The sequence below is a fragment of the Phalacrocorax aristotelis genome, chromosome 2, assembly GCF_949628215.1.
Source record: "Phalacrocorax aristotelis chromosome 2, bGulAri2.1, whole genome shotgun sequence".
NCBI lineage: Eukaryota > Metazoa > Chordata > Aves > Suliformes > Phalacrocoracidae > Phalacrocorax > Phalacrocorax aristotelis.
In genome coordinates this window covers 140,983,976-141,006,577 of record NC_134277.1, presented here as the reverse complement: position 1 = coordinate 141,006,577, position 22,602 = coordinate 140,983,976, and the positions used below count along the sequence as shown (strand labels likewise).

The window sequence follows — 22,602 nt, the reverse complement described above, 5'->3', positions numbered from 1 at the left end:
ATGCAATTAGGACCATATCTATTTGGACTGTAAAAATGGCACTGGATAGCTGAATGTCGCTTTATTGGTAAAAGGATTTAACTCGTACATTTAAAATAATTTTATTAATAAACTATGATTGTATCTTAAAATGATGGGTGGCTGCTTCCCCATTGCAACAGTACAGCTTTACCTACTACTGAGCACCTTGTGCAAAGTAAAGGATGTTCAGAGTATGACAGAACATTCTTGGGCTTGTTTCATTCCTGCTGTACCTCCAAATCTGGAGCTCATCAAGGACATTTTAGTTAATGGGGCTTTTGGAGTAAGTTTTTTCTATGGTTAAATGAAATTATTAGATCAGGCACAAATGAATATATAGAAAAATATTTGCTGCTGTGGAGCTGCTAACCCAAGTGAGTTTTATGAACTTGGAAAGGACAGCATTGGTAAAGTGTACATTTTCTATCAGAGGCATCTCCAGAGAAAATAACATTATTGCTTTTTAATTAAAAAAAAAACAAAAAAAACAAAAAACCTAATGAAAAGGGTATGTCTTTGTTAATTTTATAAATAAGGATCTAAATGAAGAAGTGATAATTCACTGTTACATCTATAGAACCCTGTGTACATGAGTAAACATGCCGAATAAAATGAGAGCACTTACTTCTGTGTTTCAACGTATATAATTACCTGGTTTTAATATTAGAACAGGTTTTACCTTTTGGATTCTAATCTAGTAGTCAGGAACTCAGGTTTTTGGCTGGTGTCTGCATGGGGAAGGGCCTTGGTGATGCTTCTGTTTGGTTTTGCAATTGGATTTGTAAGCTTTTGACCTTGGGGGATTTTCCCTCAAAGTGATCTACAGATCAGAAATAATTAAAATTCAGTAAACCAGAATTTAAATATAGAATGGATTTTGTGTGAGATCCGTGCCTGTGGTAGGTTGTCAGTGGCATGTCTACTTTATAGTTTGTATTCCCAAACATAACTGTGTGCACACATGTGCATAAATTTATGTTGAATGACAGAGGGATGATTATTTATACAGATTTTATCCAAAACTCTGTGCACTCCTGAAACATAACAAAAAGCCTCCCTCCCCAGAAGAGTGTTTACATCCCGTGACAGTCACTAGATTCAAATCTTCTAAACATGAAAGTTGTTTCCTTTCCTCCAAACCTCCTTTTCCCCAACAAAGCTAACCCTGTTAAACCTCACCTTCTGTGGGACGTATACATAGTTATAGACATATGTACGAGAAGTAAATATTACAAAAAACACGGCCAATCGGGGCAAAATGTCTGTAGCCTTAAATAGCTTGTGATATCTGCCAGCAGCAGAAGCCGTGCTGAGGAGGCCCTACCTCGGCTGACCCAGGGATGCGAGAGCCTTGAGGAGCCTCGTGTTAGTGCTCGGCGCCTACGTGGAGCTTTCTGCTCGCGAATATTACTGAGCAAATGCTCTGTCGGAGTGTGTTAGTGGAGTTGCTGTCTGCCTGGGGAGTGTTTAAACCGAGGGGCTTCTTGCTTTGGTTGTGGGATTTTTTGGTACTTTTCACAGGGGTTGGGGTGGAGTCCAGCTCCAGAAGAAAGATTATAGCTGGGTGCAGGGTATCCAGATTTTCTTATCTACATTTTCTGAACACATTCATGGGAGTGCTTTGTTTTTCTTATTCTTTGCCAAAAATGCTGCATGCAGTTTTGCTGTTCCTATTGAATAGTTGCCATATTTAACTCCAGTGGTTGTGAATGGAAATGTGAATGTGGAAAGAAATCCTTTCACACTCCCTTTCATTTTCTATACGCATTTTGGGATGCCTAGAAAGGACGGGCATCCTAGATATTAAAAATAATTCTGAATACACACAAAGAATTTAAAAGAAGTTCAGCAACTTGGTTTTGTTTATATGTAGTTTTTGGGCATGTGTGATATGGTGACTTATTTAAGCAATACCTTTTTTTACTCAGCATTATTTATTGAATTTAGTCATCATAAAAGCACAGTTGTGTTGTACAGAACTGTACAGCAACAATATTCCTGAATGATCCTGTATTGCAACAAGCTGACATGGGATCTTCATGGGATGGTTCATGATTTCTTCAGTCATTTCAAGACAGCATTTGATTCATCGCCACTTTTCTGTCCATCAGAACAGGTAGACTGTGGTGCTTATAATGAAGTAAATATCTAGAGTTCATGGAGGATAATAGGTTCTTTTGGAAATCAGGTTGCTGTCTGGAAAGACAGAAGACTCCACCTAGCGGAGTGGATTTAATCTGCACGCAGTGGTAGGCAATGGCAGACAATAAAAGAGATACTATTTGTGAAAAGCCAGGCTGATGCAGTGAGTGAAAACCAGGAGTTCTGACAGGCATCTGGGGAGATGGTTGCATGACCATCACAGACTGTACAAGACTGGTTACTTTTGTAGCTCTAGGAGGCCTATGTACGTCTGCCTTGGTGGATATTAATATACAATTTGTATAAGCAGTAGTCATTACCACTAGCCATTTTCTTTTGTGATTCCTTTTATTTGGAGACCTACTGACTACATTTTTTGATTTCTGACGGTGACCACACAGATGCCGTTTTGGTTGTGGCCCAGGTGTCATTTTGAATAGCTTGGGAAAAAAAATCCCAATCCAACCCCCAAAACTTCTTAACTTTTTTCCCATAATTATTTATTTCCCAGAATATATTTTCTAGTTTTCATTTCGTTTACTTCTCTAATGGCAGTATTGGGATGCTGGTTCTTTCTGCCGTGACAGGCTGGGTCGTATGTTGAGTACCTCTTTGTGTGCCTTCCAGTAGTCCCAGGGTTTAACAGTCTGTTACAAAGCATCAAATTAGATAGCGTTTTGTTCCTGTGCTTTGCTTCCTCATTGGTTTGGTCAGGTTGTGTTACTAGGATGGAATACAATCACTTCTGAAGCCGGGATGCAAGTGAACATCCAATCTGAGCAGCAAAGCTGCTGTCCTGAAATCCTCTTGGAAAATTCATCCCAACATTGATTCGCACATGCGTTAGACAAGTTGAAGAAGAGAACTGCCCTAGACCAGCTCAGGCTTTGACAACGAGAGCAGGTGAGGCTATTGCCAGAAAATGAGATGATTAGGATGCAACCAAGGAGACGGAACGGTACTGCTGCAACGGATATTTGGGAAGAGTGCTCCAAAGGAGTGCTTTCAGTGACATCCAGGTGGGGTTTGTTGCCAGAGCCATTAAAGCATAGTGATGCCAGAGAAAGCTGCCAGCAACTTTAGGGATAATGGCACCTGCGGGTGTGCTATCAATGGATGGTAGCGCCAGGATGATTTTTTTATTTTATTTTAATGGTGGCGTTGCTAAAAGTATTTAAGGGTAATGTTATAGAAAGGGTTTTAGTGAGTGAAGTCACTGAGTTCTAGGAACCATTAAGCAAAAGCTGTTTCATGACTGTACTATTTATTATTTTTAAAGCTTGTTGGCAAACCACTTAATGCTGGAAAAGCATGCTGCAACCTGTATTAAAGCATGCTGCAGATGAGCAAGAAAACCATCGTACTGAACTGAATAGCCTAGCTTAGTTTCTGAATGTTACGTGCGTTTCATGTGCGCCGTGGTTAATGCAACTTCATGGGTCAGCAGTGCTTGTAAACGTTGAAGTACTGGAGCTCAGATCTTCGATGGTATTCACGTGCCCAGTTCTACTGAAGATGGTGTTTCTTTTGTCTAAATAGCAGTCTGAGGAGCTGGGCCTTCAGGCTTCCTGTGCTCCCAATCTCACGTCTGTGATCTTAATACTTTGCTGGAACGATTCTGAGACTTAGATCCAGATATGGCCCTAGTGACATTATCTTCTGTAAGGTTAAGTGGGCTAGCTCAGGTCTTAATGTAAAATAAGTCATTCTCTTTGAATTGTAAATGATGGACTTACCTGGTGAAGAATTCCATATAAAGAAGAAAAAAATTTATGCCTTCTGTAACAATATTCTCAAAGGTTCCTGTTGAGTCCGTGGGACCAGGATTCTCAACTTCTGTACCCCAAGAGCTGTGTTAAGCTGTGTTTAAGCCAGCTGCCCACTCCAAAAATTTCCAGGGAAGTATACAGCTACAGTAAATAACAGCTACAGTAGTTTTAAAGAATGAATCAGTGTATAATTTCCCTTCCAGGTTCTGAGATTTATTGGTCCCATCCCCTTCCCATGAAATTCATGGGGGGTTTTGATGTTTTCTTTTTTTCTTTTTTTTTTTTTAAAGTCCAGGCCTAAATTTCTCCTCTTACAGAGCTATTATTGGCCACTATTGTTTTTATTATCCCACAGCTTCTCTGGGAAGAGAAGGATGGGCAGAGACACTGCAGGTCGTCAGTGGCCATGTCTGTTCCCCAGGAGGTCACAGGAAGCAGGTGGCTGTGTTAATTGTCCTCGCTCCCAACTCTTGTCCTTCCTGGAGGCAATTTAGAACTGGTCAGGAAGTGTCAGGCCTACTGGATCCCCACCGGTTCACTGTTTTATGCATTTATAATAGTTTGAGGTATGTGCCAGGCAAGAGAAACTGCGTAGGAGTCCTTACCATCCTTCCTAAGCTGTGTGGCTACCTGGATGGAAGGGCAGAGTGCTGTTGCTGAGGAGTGTGTTTGGGGCTGCAGCTGGAATCCAGCTGAATAACAAAGAATTCTATTAAAAAAAAAGAAACAAACAAAAAAAGGTATTTTCCTAACATACAGCATCTTCCTTCTTTCAAGCTATTGATAAAAGTCCTAGGTAAGAAAACTACAAAAACTCATGAGGTGCATGAAATATTTCTAAAAACTATGATCCACTTTTATCTTGTGAGTGGAGGGAACATAAATGCATTTTCTGCTTAGGCCAGTTGGGATTTGTTGTCTGTTGCAACTGGACAATTGGTAGTCTTGGATCCCTAAATGACACTCAAAGCTGTGCTTTGGAAAATCAGCTAGGGTCTTGCTACTTTGGATGGGCTTCTTTTTAACTGTTTGCTTAATTTTTTTTTAAACAGTGAAGAAGCACAGCGTTGCAGAGTATCTTGCTGCACGTGTCGCACCCAATGCTTTGAATTGGTTTTGAACTACCAGTAATGTTTCTTTAAGTGGCTTTTGGAAAGTATCTACTCACGTTGGAAGTGGTGTGAGTTGAGCAATAAATATCATACTAGTTATTTATCTGCCATATGCATTTTGGGTGAAAACTCTGAGCTTCTGCTCAGGTGTGCTCTTGGTTTTACTGAGACTACTTGCTTAAATAAGGTGGGCTGCAGGATTATGTGGCTGGTGAATCATACTGGTTTCTGAATCACTCTTAGAAAATATCAGCCTGAAATACTAACAAATAATGAGCGCGTTGTGCTTGTACTTGTATGTTATTTAAAGAATAACATTTTAAAGCAGGGTATTTTGTAAAATGTTTGTTTAAAAACCACTTTGCAATTTACTTCCATCAAACCCGTTGTACCAGGAAAAATACCTCCTCCAGAAGGGAAAAGGTGTCAGGATTCTGTAAGAATATCTGATTTTTAGCCAGCTATTTGCTATTTAAGCTCCCTTCTTCTCAGTGCGAGGAGATCAGCTGACAACAGCAGCAACCAAATCATGTTTGCAGCTGGGCAATTACAGTAGACCCTAAGATCTGCGACTGTCAACCATGAACGCAGATGCCTTCAAAGTTCTGTTTTTCTTCCATGTGGAAGTTGTTGGCATGGAACAGATGCCTTCATTTTGGGGAAGCCAACCTCTGGATATAATTGGTTCTCTCTTCTCTTGTCCTCTAGGGACAGTCTCTCACAGATGAAATTAGATGAGGGGAAAAAAAAAAGACACAGGCACACATGCTTGCACATGACACGAATTGGGAGTTTTCAGGATCTCGCTCTGTTTTCTCACATGGAACTGTTTTACAGCTGGAAGATTTCACTCCATTTTTAGCACTTTACACATATGATGATGATGCTATATGAAAAACATGCAAATTAAAATATATATCTGGCCAAAGTTTATTGTTAATCTAGGCATGCTTGTTTAGAAATAAGACAAGCGTATCCAGCCCATATTACTTCAGTGTTAAATGTTGACTTCTGCACTCTCGATGCCGCAGTCTCAGAAATGTAAAGTTGAATGGCAGAAGAGACAAGATGGGTTAAAAAAATTCTGTTGCAGTGGTGGAATCAAAGTATTTTCATTGACACAGGAGGGAAAAAGCGCAAGTAGTTGACTTAAATTTTAACCTAGCACACAGGTGTTCAATTAAGGAAGCACATTTACAGGAATTTTAGCAGAACTGGTCCGATGAACACGTGTGATGAGGCATTGCTGGGAGTCCTGTGGCAGGGTGCTGAAGAGGCTGTGTCCTCTTATGCAGATACCTAAAATGAGGTGATGGTAATGGAACTTAAAGGCTCTGAGAGGGGGTGGGGGTTCTGCCTACCCTGTGCCCATCAAAGGCTTTTGTCACTCCATCTCCCCTCTGGTGTAACAGCTATCAAATCATTGCGGTTTATGTTATTTAGTACTATTAAAATAAATGAACAACAACTTTGGGTTACCTTAAAAAGCTCAGTTGTGAACGGTGACAGTGAGCCAGCACTGTGTAAAGAGCTGTGGTAGCCTTGGGTAGGGTGGGTACCTCAGGAGGAGGGTGCAGCAGGAATCGCGGACTGCCAGGAGGTAAACCACTGCTGCTGGTGCCCAAGAGCCTGGAGATGTGTCATCTCTGAATGCTTTTTGTTTAAGTTTCTTAAGAAACTTAAGCAACTTATGCTTAAGTTCTTAAGCATAAGCTTCTTTAATATTGCAGTTTAACATAACAGTCCAGTTCAATCACCAGGTGTAAAATTTATCTAGGCAAAGGTAACTCTTATGTGAATTGGCTGATGAACTGCAGGAGCATGGTTGCTTGCAGGTGCTGAACCTTTGGAACAGCGTAGGTAGGTCCTGCTGGTAGCATATGGATGACCTGAATTCTGAACCTAATTTTCAGTTTTTAATGGCAATTTCCGTATTTTACATGAGGAGTTTACTACTACTGTAGTATTTCCATCTCTTAAAAGTTGATCAGAAATGTCACCAGCAATGAAAACTGGCAGGAGTTATCTTGGTCCTACCTTGGTCTGGGTAGCTGGTAGAAGGCAATCTGCCTTTTAGACACTTGATGTAACTGGGTAGGGTGCAGTGTGCTGTCGTCCTTTGCTTCCTGCTGATACCCACGAGCTGTGTGGGTGGAGGACGTTCACTGGGACTTCCAGCAGTTAGGAGGAAGCCTGAATTAAACTTAGTTTTGAACTGATGACTCTTCGGGTCTTATAAAGGAGTAGGGAGATTATTTGCTGTAGGACTCCAGTTCTGATTCGCAGTACTTCAGTCCAACAGTGTGCTGCTCTTAGCATTGGATTTCTGAAGAACCACATATTAAGGAAAAAATTTAACCAGAAGAAGTGCTTAGGTGATGAAGGGGTTTCTGGCAGTAACTAGGAAGTGCAATAATGGGTGATTTCTTTTGAGACTGATCCTGATATTTGTAGTCTTTACATCCTATTAATTCCTTGAAAGATAAGCTGATACAAGAATGATTTGCCAGGGCCAATGGCTCTTCTAAACATCTTGGCTCAGGTTATATCCCCTTTCTCTCCACATATAAGATAAAAGCACTGTGGGTATGAGGTTAACTGAATTCAAATAGAAGACTCTCTCGAGTTATTGCATTCCTTAGAAAATAAATACATTTCTCATATGGTTGAGATTGATCAAAAAAGTATTCTGTATGCCAGTGATTACATTCCCATGTGTGATTAAGGTTTTCTGTCTGCATCTGGTTTTCACATTATATTTCTGTAACAAGAATCCTTTATATGGCAGAGTTCACTCTCTGTATTTTCTATTAGCTGCAGCTTGAACTACTGCATGGATCGCAGATTTACACATGTGGTTTTCATTACTTCATACCATTGAGAAAAAGTAATATTTGTTTGGGAAAGTATGTTTTTCAAAATTTCCATGGCAATACAACATGTTGATCCTTTTTTATAACACTCTTGTAAGACTACAAATTGTTTGAGGCATTCTACTTTCCGTGAAGTTCAGACTTTAGACAATTTTGCATGTACATTTGAACAACAGCAGCAGTTTACAATTCAGGAGGCAAAAATGAATTTAAAAAAGGAGATTAGCATAGAATGGGTACAGCAGAATGCATCCATCACTTTGGAAAATGTGGCATATAGAGAAAATGAACATGGGGCTGAAACAAAGGCAGAGTAGTAAGTTAAAGTGATGTCTTCATTGTAAAGTGGACGACAGATGGGTCCTTTTTTTTTTAGTAAGAACTTTTTTTTTTACAGTAAGAGGTTTAAAAATCTTTTACCAGCCCTGAAAAAGGAGTATGCTGTTCAGCAGACGCAGATATTGAATTGTTATATGCTACATAATTTAATATATTTGACCATAATTATTTCTAGTGACCAAATTAGTAAAGGTTAGCAAAACATGAATACATCTTTACAGATGGCTGCTGTGTGTAATTCTGAATCCAAAATATGATGTTAATTTAATGTTCCACTGTAAGTCCATATTTCAACCAGATAGGGCTATCATCACTTGGTAGAAAACTTAATGTTTAAAAGATCTCAGTGAGATCAGTAGGGCCACTTGGTCAGTGAAGGATTCTTTGGTTTTGGTAGGGGCAGGAGTTTATGGCCATAAAAATCAGACCAAACAATTACAACAATTTAGGGAATGTTGTATGCGTTTACGGAAATGAAAAGTGTTATGCAAAAGTCTGGACAATGGAAGAATACACAATTCACAATAAGGCACAACTGAAAGGTAAATTTATTGCCTATATAAGAGCATGGTGACAACTGGAGAATTTCATACAAACTAAAAATAATTCTAGAAAAGTAGTTATTGCGCCCAAGCTGGGGAGTCCTAACCACATTTTGGAGATTATTTTCCAAATGTGAAAGGCGGTTGTATCATATTGAAAGCTTCCCAGTTGCCAAATCCTGGGTAGAGTCCTGCAGTAGTCCTTACACGCCTCTCGTTTTCACTGAAATGAATAGAATTTTGGTTTGTCTCAGGGCTGCGGGGAAACATCAGACCAGGGACACAATAAAGAAAGACTTTGAGCAGGGAACTCCTTTGTTCTGTACCCTTAACTTTAACTTGGGAAGGTTTGTTTTGATTTGAGGAGGGTTCTTGCTTGTGGGAAAGATTGCAATTTCTAGCACAAATACAAATGTGATCTTTTGCAAATGCCCTTGGGCGATACTTTTTTTTTTTTTTTTTGCTGTAAGATCTAGTGCAGGAGAGGGTTGGGGCTGGGTTCTCGGTCAGATGCATGCAGCTGCGACCAGATCCTTATGCATGCTTAACTTTATGTCCCGAAATACCTGAATAGTGGATGCAGAATGAAGCATGTATGTAACTCTGTGTGCCTGGCTCTGAAAATCTTTCTGCCTTGACATAATTACGAACCCCTGAAAAGCATATTAATGTCTTGGAAAAACTGACAATGCTGTAATACGGACTTAAATGAATGACAAAGTATTTGTGTAACCCAAATAAAACACCATTTGTAGGTGTTGGAGTGGGAGGGAAATTGCCTTTTCAAAAGTGGGAGGATAATTTGTAAATATATCAATAGCTTTTTGATCTCCCTTTGTTTAAATGTGTTTGCTGTTATGACTTACAAATCCAAATTAGTATCGTGATGTGTAATTGCAAGGTCTGTATTTTTAGTAACCATGTTTGTTTAATAAATGATTCTCTAGAGCTTCTGTTGAACCAGGTAAAGTATGTAATATTTTCTATTATATGAACGAATTTAAAACCAAGCATTTTTTACAGATTAAGCTAATAGGTGTTTTCATGGCAGAATACAGGCTGCCCTTATTTTGTTGCCCTCTATATGTCAGCTGTTCTAAATGAGCAACTTAGGAAGCAGCCTTTGTCGAAGAATTAATACAGTTTTAAAATACTGCCTTATATTAACTAAGAAAATGTGGGTAATTGATTTAGAATGATAGCATTTCTGTCTTCTCTTTTTATTTAAAAGACTGCTATTATCATGCAAATGAAGGGGTGTGGTGCTTCAAACTGGCTGTGATATGTGCTTCTTTTTTTTTTTTTTTCCATTTGTTGTTGTCAATAGAAAAGATTGATCTCTGGGCTGGTGAACATAATATCTGTCCCAGTCAGAAAAGGAAAGAGGAAATTAGCAGAACGATTGGTGGAGAATGATATCTGTCAAAAGAAACACTTGGAGAGCACTGAGTTTAGTGATAGGTGACTGCCGGAAAAAAGGGAACTTTGAATTTTGTCAAGGTAAGGAACAGAAAAATATTTGATTTTGTAATGTGCATACTTTTTAGAAGCTATTTTAAATGACTGTACCTTGCCTTGTAAACTGTAATTAAAAAAGAAGTCTTTCCCTTTAGCCTCCAAAGAGTCTGCCTAAATCAATGAAGGTGGTGACTTCGTTTTAGTATCACTGAGAAAGAGTACAGCAATGCCAATAAAATCCATCAGTGATGACTTTTCTAAAACCTTCCTTACCTTAAAAATACAGATATGTGAAATTTTTAACTGTGGTTTTTGTGTTTGTGATGACATAGGTGCTCTTTATGTGGCATGAAAATACTATTGGCTGGGCTGTGAAAATAATAAAGTTCAGTTTCCTGAACTGTGAATCGGAACAGTATTTGCAACCAGGTTAAGGGACAGTTGTAATCACACTGGCAAAATGGCTGTGTTTAATTTAGTGGAAACCTCTGGTAAACTCATTGCATTGGGAATCTGTGATGAATTTGACTGAGATGATATTGAGAATGGATATTTCTGCTTCTTGTGTGCAAAGATTTTTACAATACTGGAAGAGTGAATCTGCTATGGCAGAACAAAATTTGTAGATAACCAATGAATGTCATTCCTGTCTTTGCTGTAACTACATTTTTTCTCCTAAAATGGTGTGTCCAGATGGGATGGAACTACTAAAATGATTTCAAGTGTTTTCTAACACCCTGATACTGTCTTTCTCAGTGTTGGACCATTTCGCCTATGACACAACTCTGATAGATGGTACCAAAATAAAATGAACAGTGTCTGAGTACTCTAGGCTTTGCTCCGGTTAGTTTTAAAGGCAACTAAGCCTTGATCATATCACTCGGCTCCCGACCCGAGACGCTGTGTCCCACACTGCTCTGTCTGTGGGGTGTGGAAAGGAGACGGAGCACAGCTGAGAGAGCCAGCAGGAGGCTCTGCACATTGCATCGTGGCAAGGGGCCGGGGCTGAAGTTCTCTGCACCAGTGTGAATGTACTTTTTAAAAATTCAGTTCTATTAAAAATGGATTTACATTCTAAATCGAGTTCCTCGCTCAGTTTAAAACAGGTAAATGCTTTTCTGGGACCTTCCTGTATACAGGCAGCACTGTAAAGGATGAGTAACATTAGCAGGGTTTCTTCTGCATTTTTATTTTGCTAATTTAGCAGTGTATAGCTTCTGACTAATTCTCCTTTTTTCTATCTACAGTCTGTTTTCCAAAGTGCGAGTGTACCCTGCACAGGTGGTTGTTGGTGGGTTTCTTTTGTCGTAGGGGTCTTCATAAAGGATTTAAAAAATAAATAAATGTAAAAGTAAAGATTTCGTGCCTGAAGCATGTAGTGCTGGCATACTAATGGGAAGCTTATTGTGATTTATTGCTGTCGGAGCACGTGCAAGATAATGGAAATTTCCTACAGCTTAGGAGAAAGGCATGCTTTCTAATACTATTCATTTTTCTAGAAAGAAGGAACTAATATGACTAAAATTCACTTCATCTTTATAAAGTCCAAATGATCTGGTTGTGCTACTGAAATATTCATAAACAGGAGGGAACAGCACGTTATCTGTCTTGTTAACTGTCAGGCTGCCTGCATCACCTGGGTGCAGGCACATCTCTACCATTGTGAAGTTGCTGTGTACTAAATGATTCCCCTTCCTGTGCAGTTCTATCAGTGTAGCCTTATACCAAAACAAACACATCCTCTCTATAGCACAACTTCCAGAGTTAATGATATTGTATAGTTTTCACCTTGGTGGTGACGATAAACCAAAACTGCTTTGTAGCTCTTTGTAAAAGAGAAAGATCAGTGGTGGTTACCAATTGTTAGATCTTTGGGCATTCCCATTTTGACATTTACTTGAAATGAGGTGACTGGGTAAGGTACCTACATCTGGATGTATGTGTTTGTTAGACATTCAAAAATTTTAGTCTTAAGGGGCCAAGAAGCTCTACACTGAAATTTGGATGAGTGATGAGAGATGAGGCCAACAGTCTTAGAGCTTAACTTAGTGTATGGACTTTGCTGTGCCCAAGATTTGACTTACTATTTGAAACTGAAATGGAATAAAAGGCAAAATAAAAGGTGCCTGAGTCTATCACCTCCTTGAAGCAGCAGCATCTTGTAGCATTAGACTACCTGCCCATGCTTTTGTGATCACTTTTGTCTGTCCTCATCCATCCTTTGCTATTGCAAAGTCTTTTCTTGGTTTCCTTTTTTATCCTCAAAACAATTGTTTGCTTACCTGTGTATCTTAAAGAGTACAACTGAAATATTAAACCCCCTTCTAACATATAACAGATACAAAAGGGGACAATTGTATTATAGACAGCGAATTGTCATTACACAGCTCACAATCAGATTTTCATCTGTTCATGTGGCGCACACCTGTGGCTTGCTGGCGTTGCTCTTGATTGGAGTGTGAGAGATCTTAATGAAAAACAAAGCCGGGATGACAAGAAGAGGCTCCGCGGCACACATGGGTTACTTCACACATCGTAAGAAAGTGAAATTCGAAATACGCTGGTTTGGAGAGAATGCCTGGGATGCGTTTGGAGGGATGAGGGAGTGGGTCTGGGTGACTCTGCAGAGGGAACCGGGGCCCTGCTCATCGCTGCCTTGCAAATAAGGTGTTTTCCTCTGTAGGTCAGGTTGATTTGGATCAGTTAAGAGCAGTGGCCGATTTCTCCAGCTTACTTTCTGAGCCAGTGAGAGTATCCTGGGCAGGAATCCAGCTTTTGAAGTACAAAGAAAATAACCCATAATCTATATAAAACGCTGGCGGATGGGGAAGGGAGGAAATTTACAGAGAATAACGGAGTTTGAGAACAACTGTGTTAAAAGTAGAATGTAAGGGGAGTGTGCGTATGACATTAGTATTTGTTTTGATTTGAAAATACAGTCTTCGAGGTGAGCAGAGGACAAGCTCTCACAATGTGACATATTTATTAGTAAACTAAAACCAAGTACTCAAGCTGAAGTTCCTTTTTCAAAGTGATTTCCTCCCCCACCCCTGGGTTTGCAGAGTTTGGGTTCTCTCTTTTATTTATTTCCCCCCCCCAGTACTGTGGCTCTGATAACATTAATGGGCTTTGCCCCACATGGAGCAGCGAGTGTATTGTACCACTGCTCACTGATCCCAGGTCAGTGTGATGCGTGAAATCAATTTATTTGAATCTCTTTGCCTGTATAGGAATTTGGCGGCATGCCAGTTGTTTTCATTTAATGTTCTTTGTGTTGAACACAGACAAGCAGGCATGCTTTTGTACTCCTCTTTCTTCTGGGCTCTTCTCTTTTCAGCCAATATTCTATTCTGTGGGTTTTTCAGAAAGAAGTACGAATGTGTTACCTTTTTTAAAAATAATTTTTGTTTAAATAGTCTTTAAAGAGCGTAGAAACTAGGTCAGTCATAGAGCAGCCTGTGTAGGGTTTTCACCAAGTATAGGTGGTAACACCTGCTTTTTCCCATTTCTTAAATTTGGGGAAAAAGAGTGAGAAAACATTGGTCTATTTTTCTAACCCTTGGTTCTATGATTTATGTCCTCTTGTAAGACAAAGACTCTTCAGTAATGCCTAAATACGAATAATTTTATTTCTAAATAAGTAAATGTCTGGCAGTTGGTTGGATGAATCAGAAATACTTGTCAGGATCTTTTTAATTTTGAATGATGACCTTAAAGTAAGCATTAATTTGAGAATCCCTTGCCTCGTCTCTCTATCTGTTCCTCCCCTCCCCCAAATATTTAATATTTTGAATGGCTGGCTGAAGAACAGCTACCCGAAAGTACCCATTTCTTCCCCTTTTTCCTTCTTTTTATGAGAAAGCAGCAAGGCGTGTGGAACAGAGCAAGTAATTTGGTCCTTCTTAAATAGAAAAAAAAAAACAAAACCAAAGGCACAGACAGCAGCAGATATTTCCAGGAGGATTTGTTTTAGAGCTTGGTGTTGGAGCAGGAGAGGCGGAGAGCGGGAGTAGAGGACTCTGTTGATGCTTCAGGCGGTTCGTGCGGAAGTTGATATGCAGAACCTCGGAGCCGCGGCACAGGGGTCAGACTTGTACACATCAGCCCCGTTTCCTTGTTTAATTACCTGAAGAGCAAAACATCCAGGCTGGGAGTGTGTGAAAACCCAGTATCTCGAACAGCAGTTTGCTGCTCTGACATCCTCTGAGGCCAGCCCTGTCTGTCCGCAAACGTCAGGGCTGGTTCCTGACAGTGGGCTATCTCTACCGGGCCTGGGTTCCTTCCATTCAGGAGGCATTGTGTGGAAGAGGGTTTGGTCAGGAATTTGAGGTTCCTGCTGGTTCTTCCAGCCCGGACAGCCCTGTGACAGATAGGCCTGATTTTTTTTCTTTTAAAGAATAATAATAATAAAAAAATTGGCTCTTTTTAGTCTTTCCCTTGTAATCCTGGCATTGGTATAATACTGACTGAAACAAAGCATGTTAACCCTTTCGCTTCTGAATTTGGAGCTTTTTCCCTTTACTTCATTGTTCTTTCTCCCCTTGCTTGGCCACTTTTATTTTCAGAGGTAAAATCTTCTGAGGAGCAGATTCTTTCAGGTGGAGTTTGTGCAATGCAGAATAAACTTATGTAATGTCTTTTTTTTTTTTTTTTGTAGTCGTAAACTTAATCATCATACTTAGCATTTTAAGTTTTTCATTTTCAGCGTGCTTGGCAACATTATTTTTATTCATCCTGTGGAATAAAAGCATTTGCCAGTGTTTGTTCTGGCATGACCCTTTAAAACAGTGGTGGCAGCTATCAACGCTTTCATTCTCATTATTCATGTGATTTTCTTAGATGTCCAGCTTGGTGTTCAACTTTAAAATATTGGGGTAGGGTCAGTTGTAGTCCTTGCTCCTCGTAGCTGCCTTTTCTTGAGGTCACTCAGCAGGCTGAAGGTGCAGGTGCACGATGCAGGGCTCTGTGCACCGGCCAGGTTTTGGCCCATAGATGGAAAGTGTTCATTGGGATGTAAAACTCAAGATCATAGCTGAAAGATACGGAAATGTTCACTTAGGTAAAGGTCTTGAATTTTTTTTTAAAGTTTGTGAAGAATTAAAAGTATGGTTTCTTGTTTGAACGATAAATGAAGAATATGACTAATTTGGATAATTTTAATACTCCATAGCACAGTGCTGTTCATAGTTGTACTGGCAGAACTTAAGATCACAAGGTACAAGTAGTAGAGGGAGGGAACATAATTAATATGGCTTTGTAGCAAAAATGAGTGTAGCATGTGACTGTTGGCTTTTATTGTTGTGGGCAGAAGCTGGTCCAAGAAACATATTTGTGGTTGTAGGAGGGGAGAAGGGAGAGCTGAAAGTTAACTATGGTTTAGTTTTCTTTTATGCTCAAGGCTTTTGGTGCAGTGAATAGAGTTAAGCCTGTAGTCTTGGGGGACATTTTCATGTGCTAATGATTTTAGGTACTTTGTAGGTGAGATGGAAATTGTTTGAGCAGTAACTTCTGTTTTCCTTGCTAATATTTCATTAGGATTTTGTAATACAGATTTAAGGGCATACTTTTCTTCCTGCAGCAAACATTACGGGGTAAGAGTTTTGAGGACCCTTCATTAAGAGAAGGTAGTCTTCAGTGGTCATACTCAGCTGGGAGTCAATGGTAGTGCAGTGGGACCGAAAGAGTCATCACGCCACTAATCCTCCATCTAAGAAGGATTTGCAGGGGGTGGTGCAACAAAAGAGCTGTTACAGTGTATCAGATTGATAATTGTGGTCTAATAGACTCTTAACTATGTACATGATCCTTCATCTTTAAAATCAGGCCCCCTTCATCATTATGGACTCCTCAGGCTACTCAGGTGTAAAGGTACCTTTAAGTGAAAGTGGATTACTTAGACGTGCAGTTTTAAATCTCTTTATCCTGTTGCACTGTGAAGAAGCCATAGTTTATATAAGCATTGCTTGTATCTACAGGATGAAAAAAAGGTGGTTTATGCATTGTGGACAGTGTCATGTTTCTGTAGTGTTTGTACATCTAAAGAAAATTATGTGGCTGTATGAAAGTGCTATGAGTTACTTGTGGAGGTTTAACTCATATGAGTTATGTCCCTCCTTTGTGTTTTACATGCCTTTGTTTTTTGCAGAGTTCATAATTTAATGAACTGTCCATGACCTCTAGGCAGCCATTGCCCATCTCAACCAGCAGCATAGTAAAACAGAATTCTCGATGGATGCATGGTGATGACAGTAACCACACTGTCTTTCCTCCCACCCATCGGGTGTCTAGCTCCTCTTTGAAAATGGCAGAAAATGATAGCCTTTAATTCATGGTTGCCACCTCAAAAAATCCTCAGAGATAATGGTCTTAAATCAGCATCCTGTTTGAAAAAATATTTATCTTGGGCATGTCCACAGTCTCTGCTGTGACAATCTTGCTTAAGGAAAGTTCTTGCCGATAATGGTTCCCAAGCTGGTTTGGGCTTTATTAAAACTGGCACCTTGCATTGTGCCCAAACACTTATTGCTGCTCTTTGCAGATGTTCTCCTAGTGTGAAGTGGTGTAATTTGCTCTTGGTATGAAATTCCACTTCATAATCACCTCTGCATTCTTCTCCTGCTTCTCTTCTGAATGGCTACAACGAAGCACCATGTGGAGTACAACACAATTAGATAAAATGAAATGATATTTAAAGGCCTGTGTTCCTCAAGGCTCCTACCCGTTTGTAAAGAAACAAAGATTTTGTATGTTAATTTTCCTTAGCTGTAATGGGATTCATCTGGGTCGGACTAAAAGCACAAAGCTTATGTCAACATATTGTGTTTCCAGGGAGCATGGTGTCCTCCTCCAACTGCACATTAAGTGGGTCTCATTCTGGCTCAGTTTTGTAGTTGAAACCTGACTGGCACAGTGTTTGTCTCTCAGTGCTAGAGTGCAGGTTGCTGATCTTTCATTTATGTGTTATTTGCGGGTAATATTTTATGGTAGTACTCACAGCTTCAAATTCTGGAACTTCTACCTTTCAGGGCTAGCAGAGGTGGGAGAGGCTGAATGTCCAAGGCAGCAGGAGCAGACACAAGTCATGTAGTGGATAGCGGTAGCGAGGTGTGTAGCAGGGTGAGGAGGTGGCCCGAGAGTCAAGAACAAAGGGTTAGGTGTGAAGGCAGAGAGAAGACAGAGGGCACTGAATAGAAAAGTAAGAGAAAAACGTGGTGGAAAGTGTAACTAAGGGAACAATGGAAAGAAAAAGATGTCTTTGACTAAAATCAGTACCTTTGTCACTCACAAACGATGATGCTTTCCAGTCGTGAAGGGTTGAATGAGTCTGTGTACTGATGCTGCTGTGTTTCCAGATGCTGAACTGCATTCGAGCAGTTCACCTGGTAATATTGCTTTGTCATTTTAGCAATTACAAGGCCTGCCAGTGGGTTGTCCTATTATAACTGTGAGAAGACTCATCCATAACCACTTTTCTGTTAGGACTTAGTTCTCGTCATGTAAAAAGGTGCCCCCCTGCCATTATGCCATTAGACCTTCTCATTCATCAGGGGAACTTAAAATATTTGATGAGGAAGTGGTTTTCTCACCTGGCTCTGGAAAGCAAATGATTTAAATGGGGAAATAATGCTTAGCTGTCCTAGATGTGCTCAAATATTTATTTACAGTCCTCATTCACCACACTCTTGAAACTACTCAGTAGTAGACGGATGACAAACTAAAATAAAGGCATTAACAGTAAACACCAGTGTTCTGTACAATGGCACTGCTGTGATGTTACTGACACTACCATGTATATAAACACACAACACGGCATACAGACTGGCCTGGTTTCTAGCCCATCATAGCGGAGGTGAGTGTAAAGATTTTACTGTCTGATGTAAGACTAATCTATTTTTCTGAATGCGTGTCATTAATATATATGTTGACTAATATTATTTTTTTGTTTCCCTTATGTATCTGATTACCATTGTGGTTTGCAAATTTGTATTGACTCATCAGCAACAATAGCTTTGTATCGAGGACCCTTTGAACAAAGCTTTTGTACCATTATAATGTAGTAAATAAGTACAAATTGATCAATATATGACAAAAGGGTGAAGAAGGGAGGTCAAGAGGTAAGAATATTTCCATATAAAACATTTTTCCCTGTTGAAAATGGCAGTACAAGCATAAATAAATGGTTTGTATTGCTGTGTATTTGCTCCACCTGGTGGATTTTCCTGAAAGTGTTTGTAATCCTTGCTAATAAGGGGAAGCTGTCTTTAATTAGCTATAAAACACAGTTCCAAGAGTGAAGGCAACTTTTTTTTTTTTAAAGCAGCAATAGCATTGCAAAAGGCATATTCGGGGAAATAAAACATTAAAATTAGCTATTTCTCTTGGCCACACTTGGTCAGTACAGTAATTCTCTATGAAAGCATGGCATTCCAAATCAATTAATGATAATAGTTTACTCTTGGACTCATCTAGAGATTAGTAATTAAAAAGTCCAAATCTATGGCTTGTGGGGTTATATGTGATTAGTGAAAGCAAGGATTTGCTATGGCTTCCCCCCTTCCCCCCCCAAATTTGTGAGCCCCCCTGACGAGAAGTAACAGTGCTATTGAAAAAGAGAGTTCCTGTGCTGAAGTGTTACCGCTGTACATCAGCATAAAATCTGTCTGTCATTAAGCTAGCTTTGCAAACATTGTTTTCTTTGGAATTCGTAAGGACTCAGTTATGCTTTGATCATCTCATTGTTCTCCTTAGGTTATTTTTTTCCTTTAGAGTGTAATGGCTCCCTAACAGAAGGTGAAGTTTAGAAAATAGTGTCTCCATATGCAAGGGATTTGGAGACCTTTTTATTGTCTTTAAAAATGTCATTCATAGTCCTCATTAGCATTTATTGTTGCAAGCGTACAAGCAGAAAATGTGAAATTGGTATGTCATGAATAGCTCCACAGAGCTCTAGAGCCCTGAAATTTTGCCTGCAGTGTGGTGTGGGGCAGGCATTGAGAGAAAGCTGGCCAGATGGCTGCCAGCACAGAGCAGAGCTGCAGGTTTTTGTCTCTGGTGCTGAGAGGAGGGAAAGTTCACTGGAGCATACGCTATCACCCCTTGCGTTTTAACAAAACTAACTCGCCATCAGTCAAAATGGGGAGGTGGTGACATTGAAACAAAAGTTTTCAATATAATGTAACAGTCCTTGTCAAATGAATAAAATATGTTTAGTTAGTGTCACAAATATTGACATGTTACAAAGAAAAATGCAAGGCTCGAATTTATGGCTAGTGGTAGAAACGCTTTCACACAAATATGCTCTCACATTATCTTTATTATGAAAATCCTGTGCATTGAAAAGACATCGATTAGAGGTCAAAACTAGGGTTAATATACTACAGCAGGAGGAGTTTCCCTACCCGTGTTAAACGAGCAAACACTCTGAGCTTCAAGTCAAAAAGCAACTGATAGCTTGAAACCTTTTTTTTTTTTTTTTATTTTCCCTCTTTTTTTGTTTTCTTTTTCTGTGTGGATCTTAAAATATGACCCTAGTTCAGCAGGGCCAGATATTCTTGTCCAGGTTTCTCTGTGTCACACTGAATGTATTCTTTCTCCTGTCAGTGAAACGGCATCTTTGGTATTTTCTTGTGTCCTTTCAGAAATAATATCAAATCAATATCAAATTTTCTGAAGTGCTTCGGTGATGTCTGCGCTCAGATGGTGTGGTGATTTCCTTTGAATCTGAATGATGATAGAAATTAACAGTAAATTCTAATTTACTTTACCCACATTATAGAAGATATTGTCTTTAATAAAAAATGCAGGGCAAAAGTTGGTTTAGCCCAGATTAAGTGAAAGAAATAGACACCAAACCAGGTACATATATGGGATATTGTCCATGTGAGTGTTGTTACTAAAACACACATTTTACTTGGTAAGAGCATGGAATACACCTGAAATGCCACTGGGATTTCTGGTAACATTCAACAAGAACGAGGGGTTTTTGGCTCTTTTTTGATCAAAAAGCAATAGGCAGCCTTGGTTGCCAAGTCTGACCCACTGCCAAGGTTGCCTTTTCTTAACAGATGATTTGAAATCCTCTTCAGAGGACTAATTTCTAATTATCCCATTGAAGTAGTATGACTTCTTAACTGAAAAGAGACGAATGCTTTCTCACCTTCAATGAATTTAATCCAGCACTAGAGGTAATATGATGAACAGTTTTTCTTAGACAACCAAGGATATTTTCTTCTCAGCTTGGTGACTCTGGCTTTCAGCTATGGAGTATTTGTGTAGGTAATCTCGATCAGTCTGTGTTTCACGGAGCTATGTATGTTTTAAGGGTCCCATTTGTCTTTTTTCAGAAGTCCAGAAAGCCTTGCCAATAAGGAAATGCTTACGGAAACATTTAGTGTTATCTGGCAAATGTTTTGTGTTGCATGCATTAAGAGCTACTGTTAACAGATAAGCACATATCTTATTGGAATATTTTAATTCCGTTTCCAAGCAAAGAATTAGAAGTTTATAAAGAAGTGTCTTTCTTGAATAGCTTGAGCTCTTTTGTGGCACTGTAGTAAAGCCAAGGGAGGCTAGGTACAATGTCATGGAAGGAGTCGCACTGAGGGTACCCATAGCAGTCCTAGGTGGACTACTGTCGCACTGCACGATAGGAGATAACTGGGCAGCAAGAAATAAGCAAGCTTCTCCTGAAGGTGTTGCCTTGACTGTACTTTGGATGGACAATCAACTGAATAAAGTTCAGAAAGTATCCAGAAGTGGTTGTCCAGTCCCCCCCATCAGCTCTACAGCTCACACATTAGGTGGGTTTGCCCTGTCAGTGGGATGCCTTAAGAAAACACTAATAGCTTCCAGCTGGGTGGAAAATCAAAACGTTTGGGGGCTGACAAAACTAGCAGATTTGAATTTGAAAGCCCAGCTAATGCCTCCATTTTTATTTACCACTCGCCCATAAAAGATTATTTTCCAATATGTCAGCCTCATTTGGTGGCCAGTGGTCTGAAAGTGAAAGTGGAACAAGCAAGCGGGGAAATCTGGACATTAGTGAGTCCGCCCTTTCAAGCTGGTGTGCCACTTTGTGGAATGGCCTTCCCTGAGGTTGGGGGGGTCCTAATGACCATTCATCAATGCTCGTTGACTGATCATTGAGTGCCTTCTCATTCAGTTTATCAAGTCTTGCACATAAAAAGTCAGAATAAGCATTATTCAGCTTTGTTAAAGCCAACTAGGAGTAAAATGCTCCATTTGAACCCATTTTGCCCTTGGTTTTTCACTTTGTTAATGCAGTCCTGCTTAAATGAGTGCTTTTATTGGGTCGGTTAGAATATCTGAAACTATTAATTCTCTTGTATTGAATAGCTGGTGGCAGGCCAGAGCAGATGGGGTAGAAAACTATTTGGTTGGGTGTATTGCTTTCAATTAGGATCAATGAGGTTTCAGCTCCTTTGAATTAACTCACTTAATACCCACTGTGTGAAGTCACAATGTATCACAACAGTCTGCTATAAGTAGAGCGGGAAGTTGAGAAGTCCTACAGAAAAGCTTTGAGTTAAATTCTTCCTTCGCTGTTAATAGAGAGCTTTCATTAACTACAGATGCGTTTCAGTGGACTTCCAGTCCCTGTTATTAAGTGAGGTTTGTGCAAAAGGCAGTCTCTGTACTTTTAAATGGTGAGCATTTGGATTTTCTCTTTTCCATCAGGTCCATGTCTTAGCGACCTTCTATCATCCACTGCATAAAAATCTTTTTTCCCCATCAAATATATGAATATGGAGGCTGTTTTGCTTTCTTTACCCATTTTCAAAATTAAGAGTTGTAGAGCATGATTTAAAATTATTTTGTAAAGTGTTTTCAATGATTGTCAGCAGGAGCTGATTCCCGCCCAGGAAGGTGTAGCGTAATGCGTGCCGTAAACAAACAGGACAAAGATTATCTTCTGGATTTTTCAGATTTTTCATTCTCTTTGTATCCCTTTAATTTTGGTATTACACATAATACTGACTCTTCTGACACAGCTGGGTCGTTCGTATATTAAAACCAGTGCCTTTCCTTTCTTAATGGAGAATAAAACCCTTTTACGTAATGGGCTGTCCCCATTTGCTTGGCTTCCTAAAATTTCAGACCTGGTGCAAAAACTGTTAGGGCAAGCTTTAAGTGACTGCATTAAAAATGGGGGTAGGGTGGGGAAAGCGAATAAATATCCACAGATATTTATTCAGGGAGGACTGCCAAATGGGTTGCAGCCTGCCTCAGTGTATTAAATAATGAGAGGGAAGAACTATTCATGCAGCTGGCTGCTTGAGAAAATGCTGAAGTAGTCTCAGATGCACAGGCATTCTGTTAGTCCCTT

The 22,602-nt window shown here is 39.7% G+C and overlaps 1 protein-coding gene across 4 annotated transcripts in view; it reads left to right on the top strand.

The window, feature by feature from the left end:
• RUNX1T1 (RUNX1 partner transcriptional co-repressor 1) overlaps nucleotides 1-22,602 on the top strand; it is a 114,996-nt gene that overhangs the window by 10,101 nt on the left and 82,293 nt on the right. For 2 of the 4 annotated variants that reach the window (XM_075085376.1, XM_075085377.1), the window contains exon 2: nucleotides 10,126-10,298. The exons of the other annotated variants lie outside the window; for them this stretch is intronic. In XM_075085376.1, the coding sequence (XP_074941477.1) occupies nucleotides 10,211-10,298 (88 nt within the window). In that variant the 5' untranslated portion in view covers nucleotides 10,126-10,210. The remainder of the gene's footprint in view (nucleotides 1-10,125; nucleotides 10,299-22,602) is intronic. 4 annotated transcript variants of the gene reach the window in all.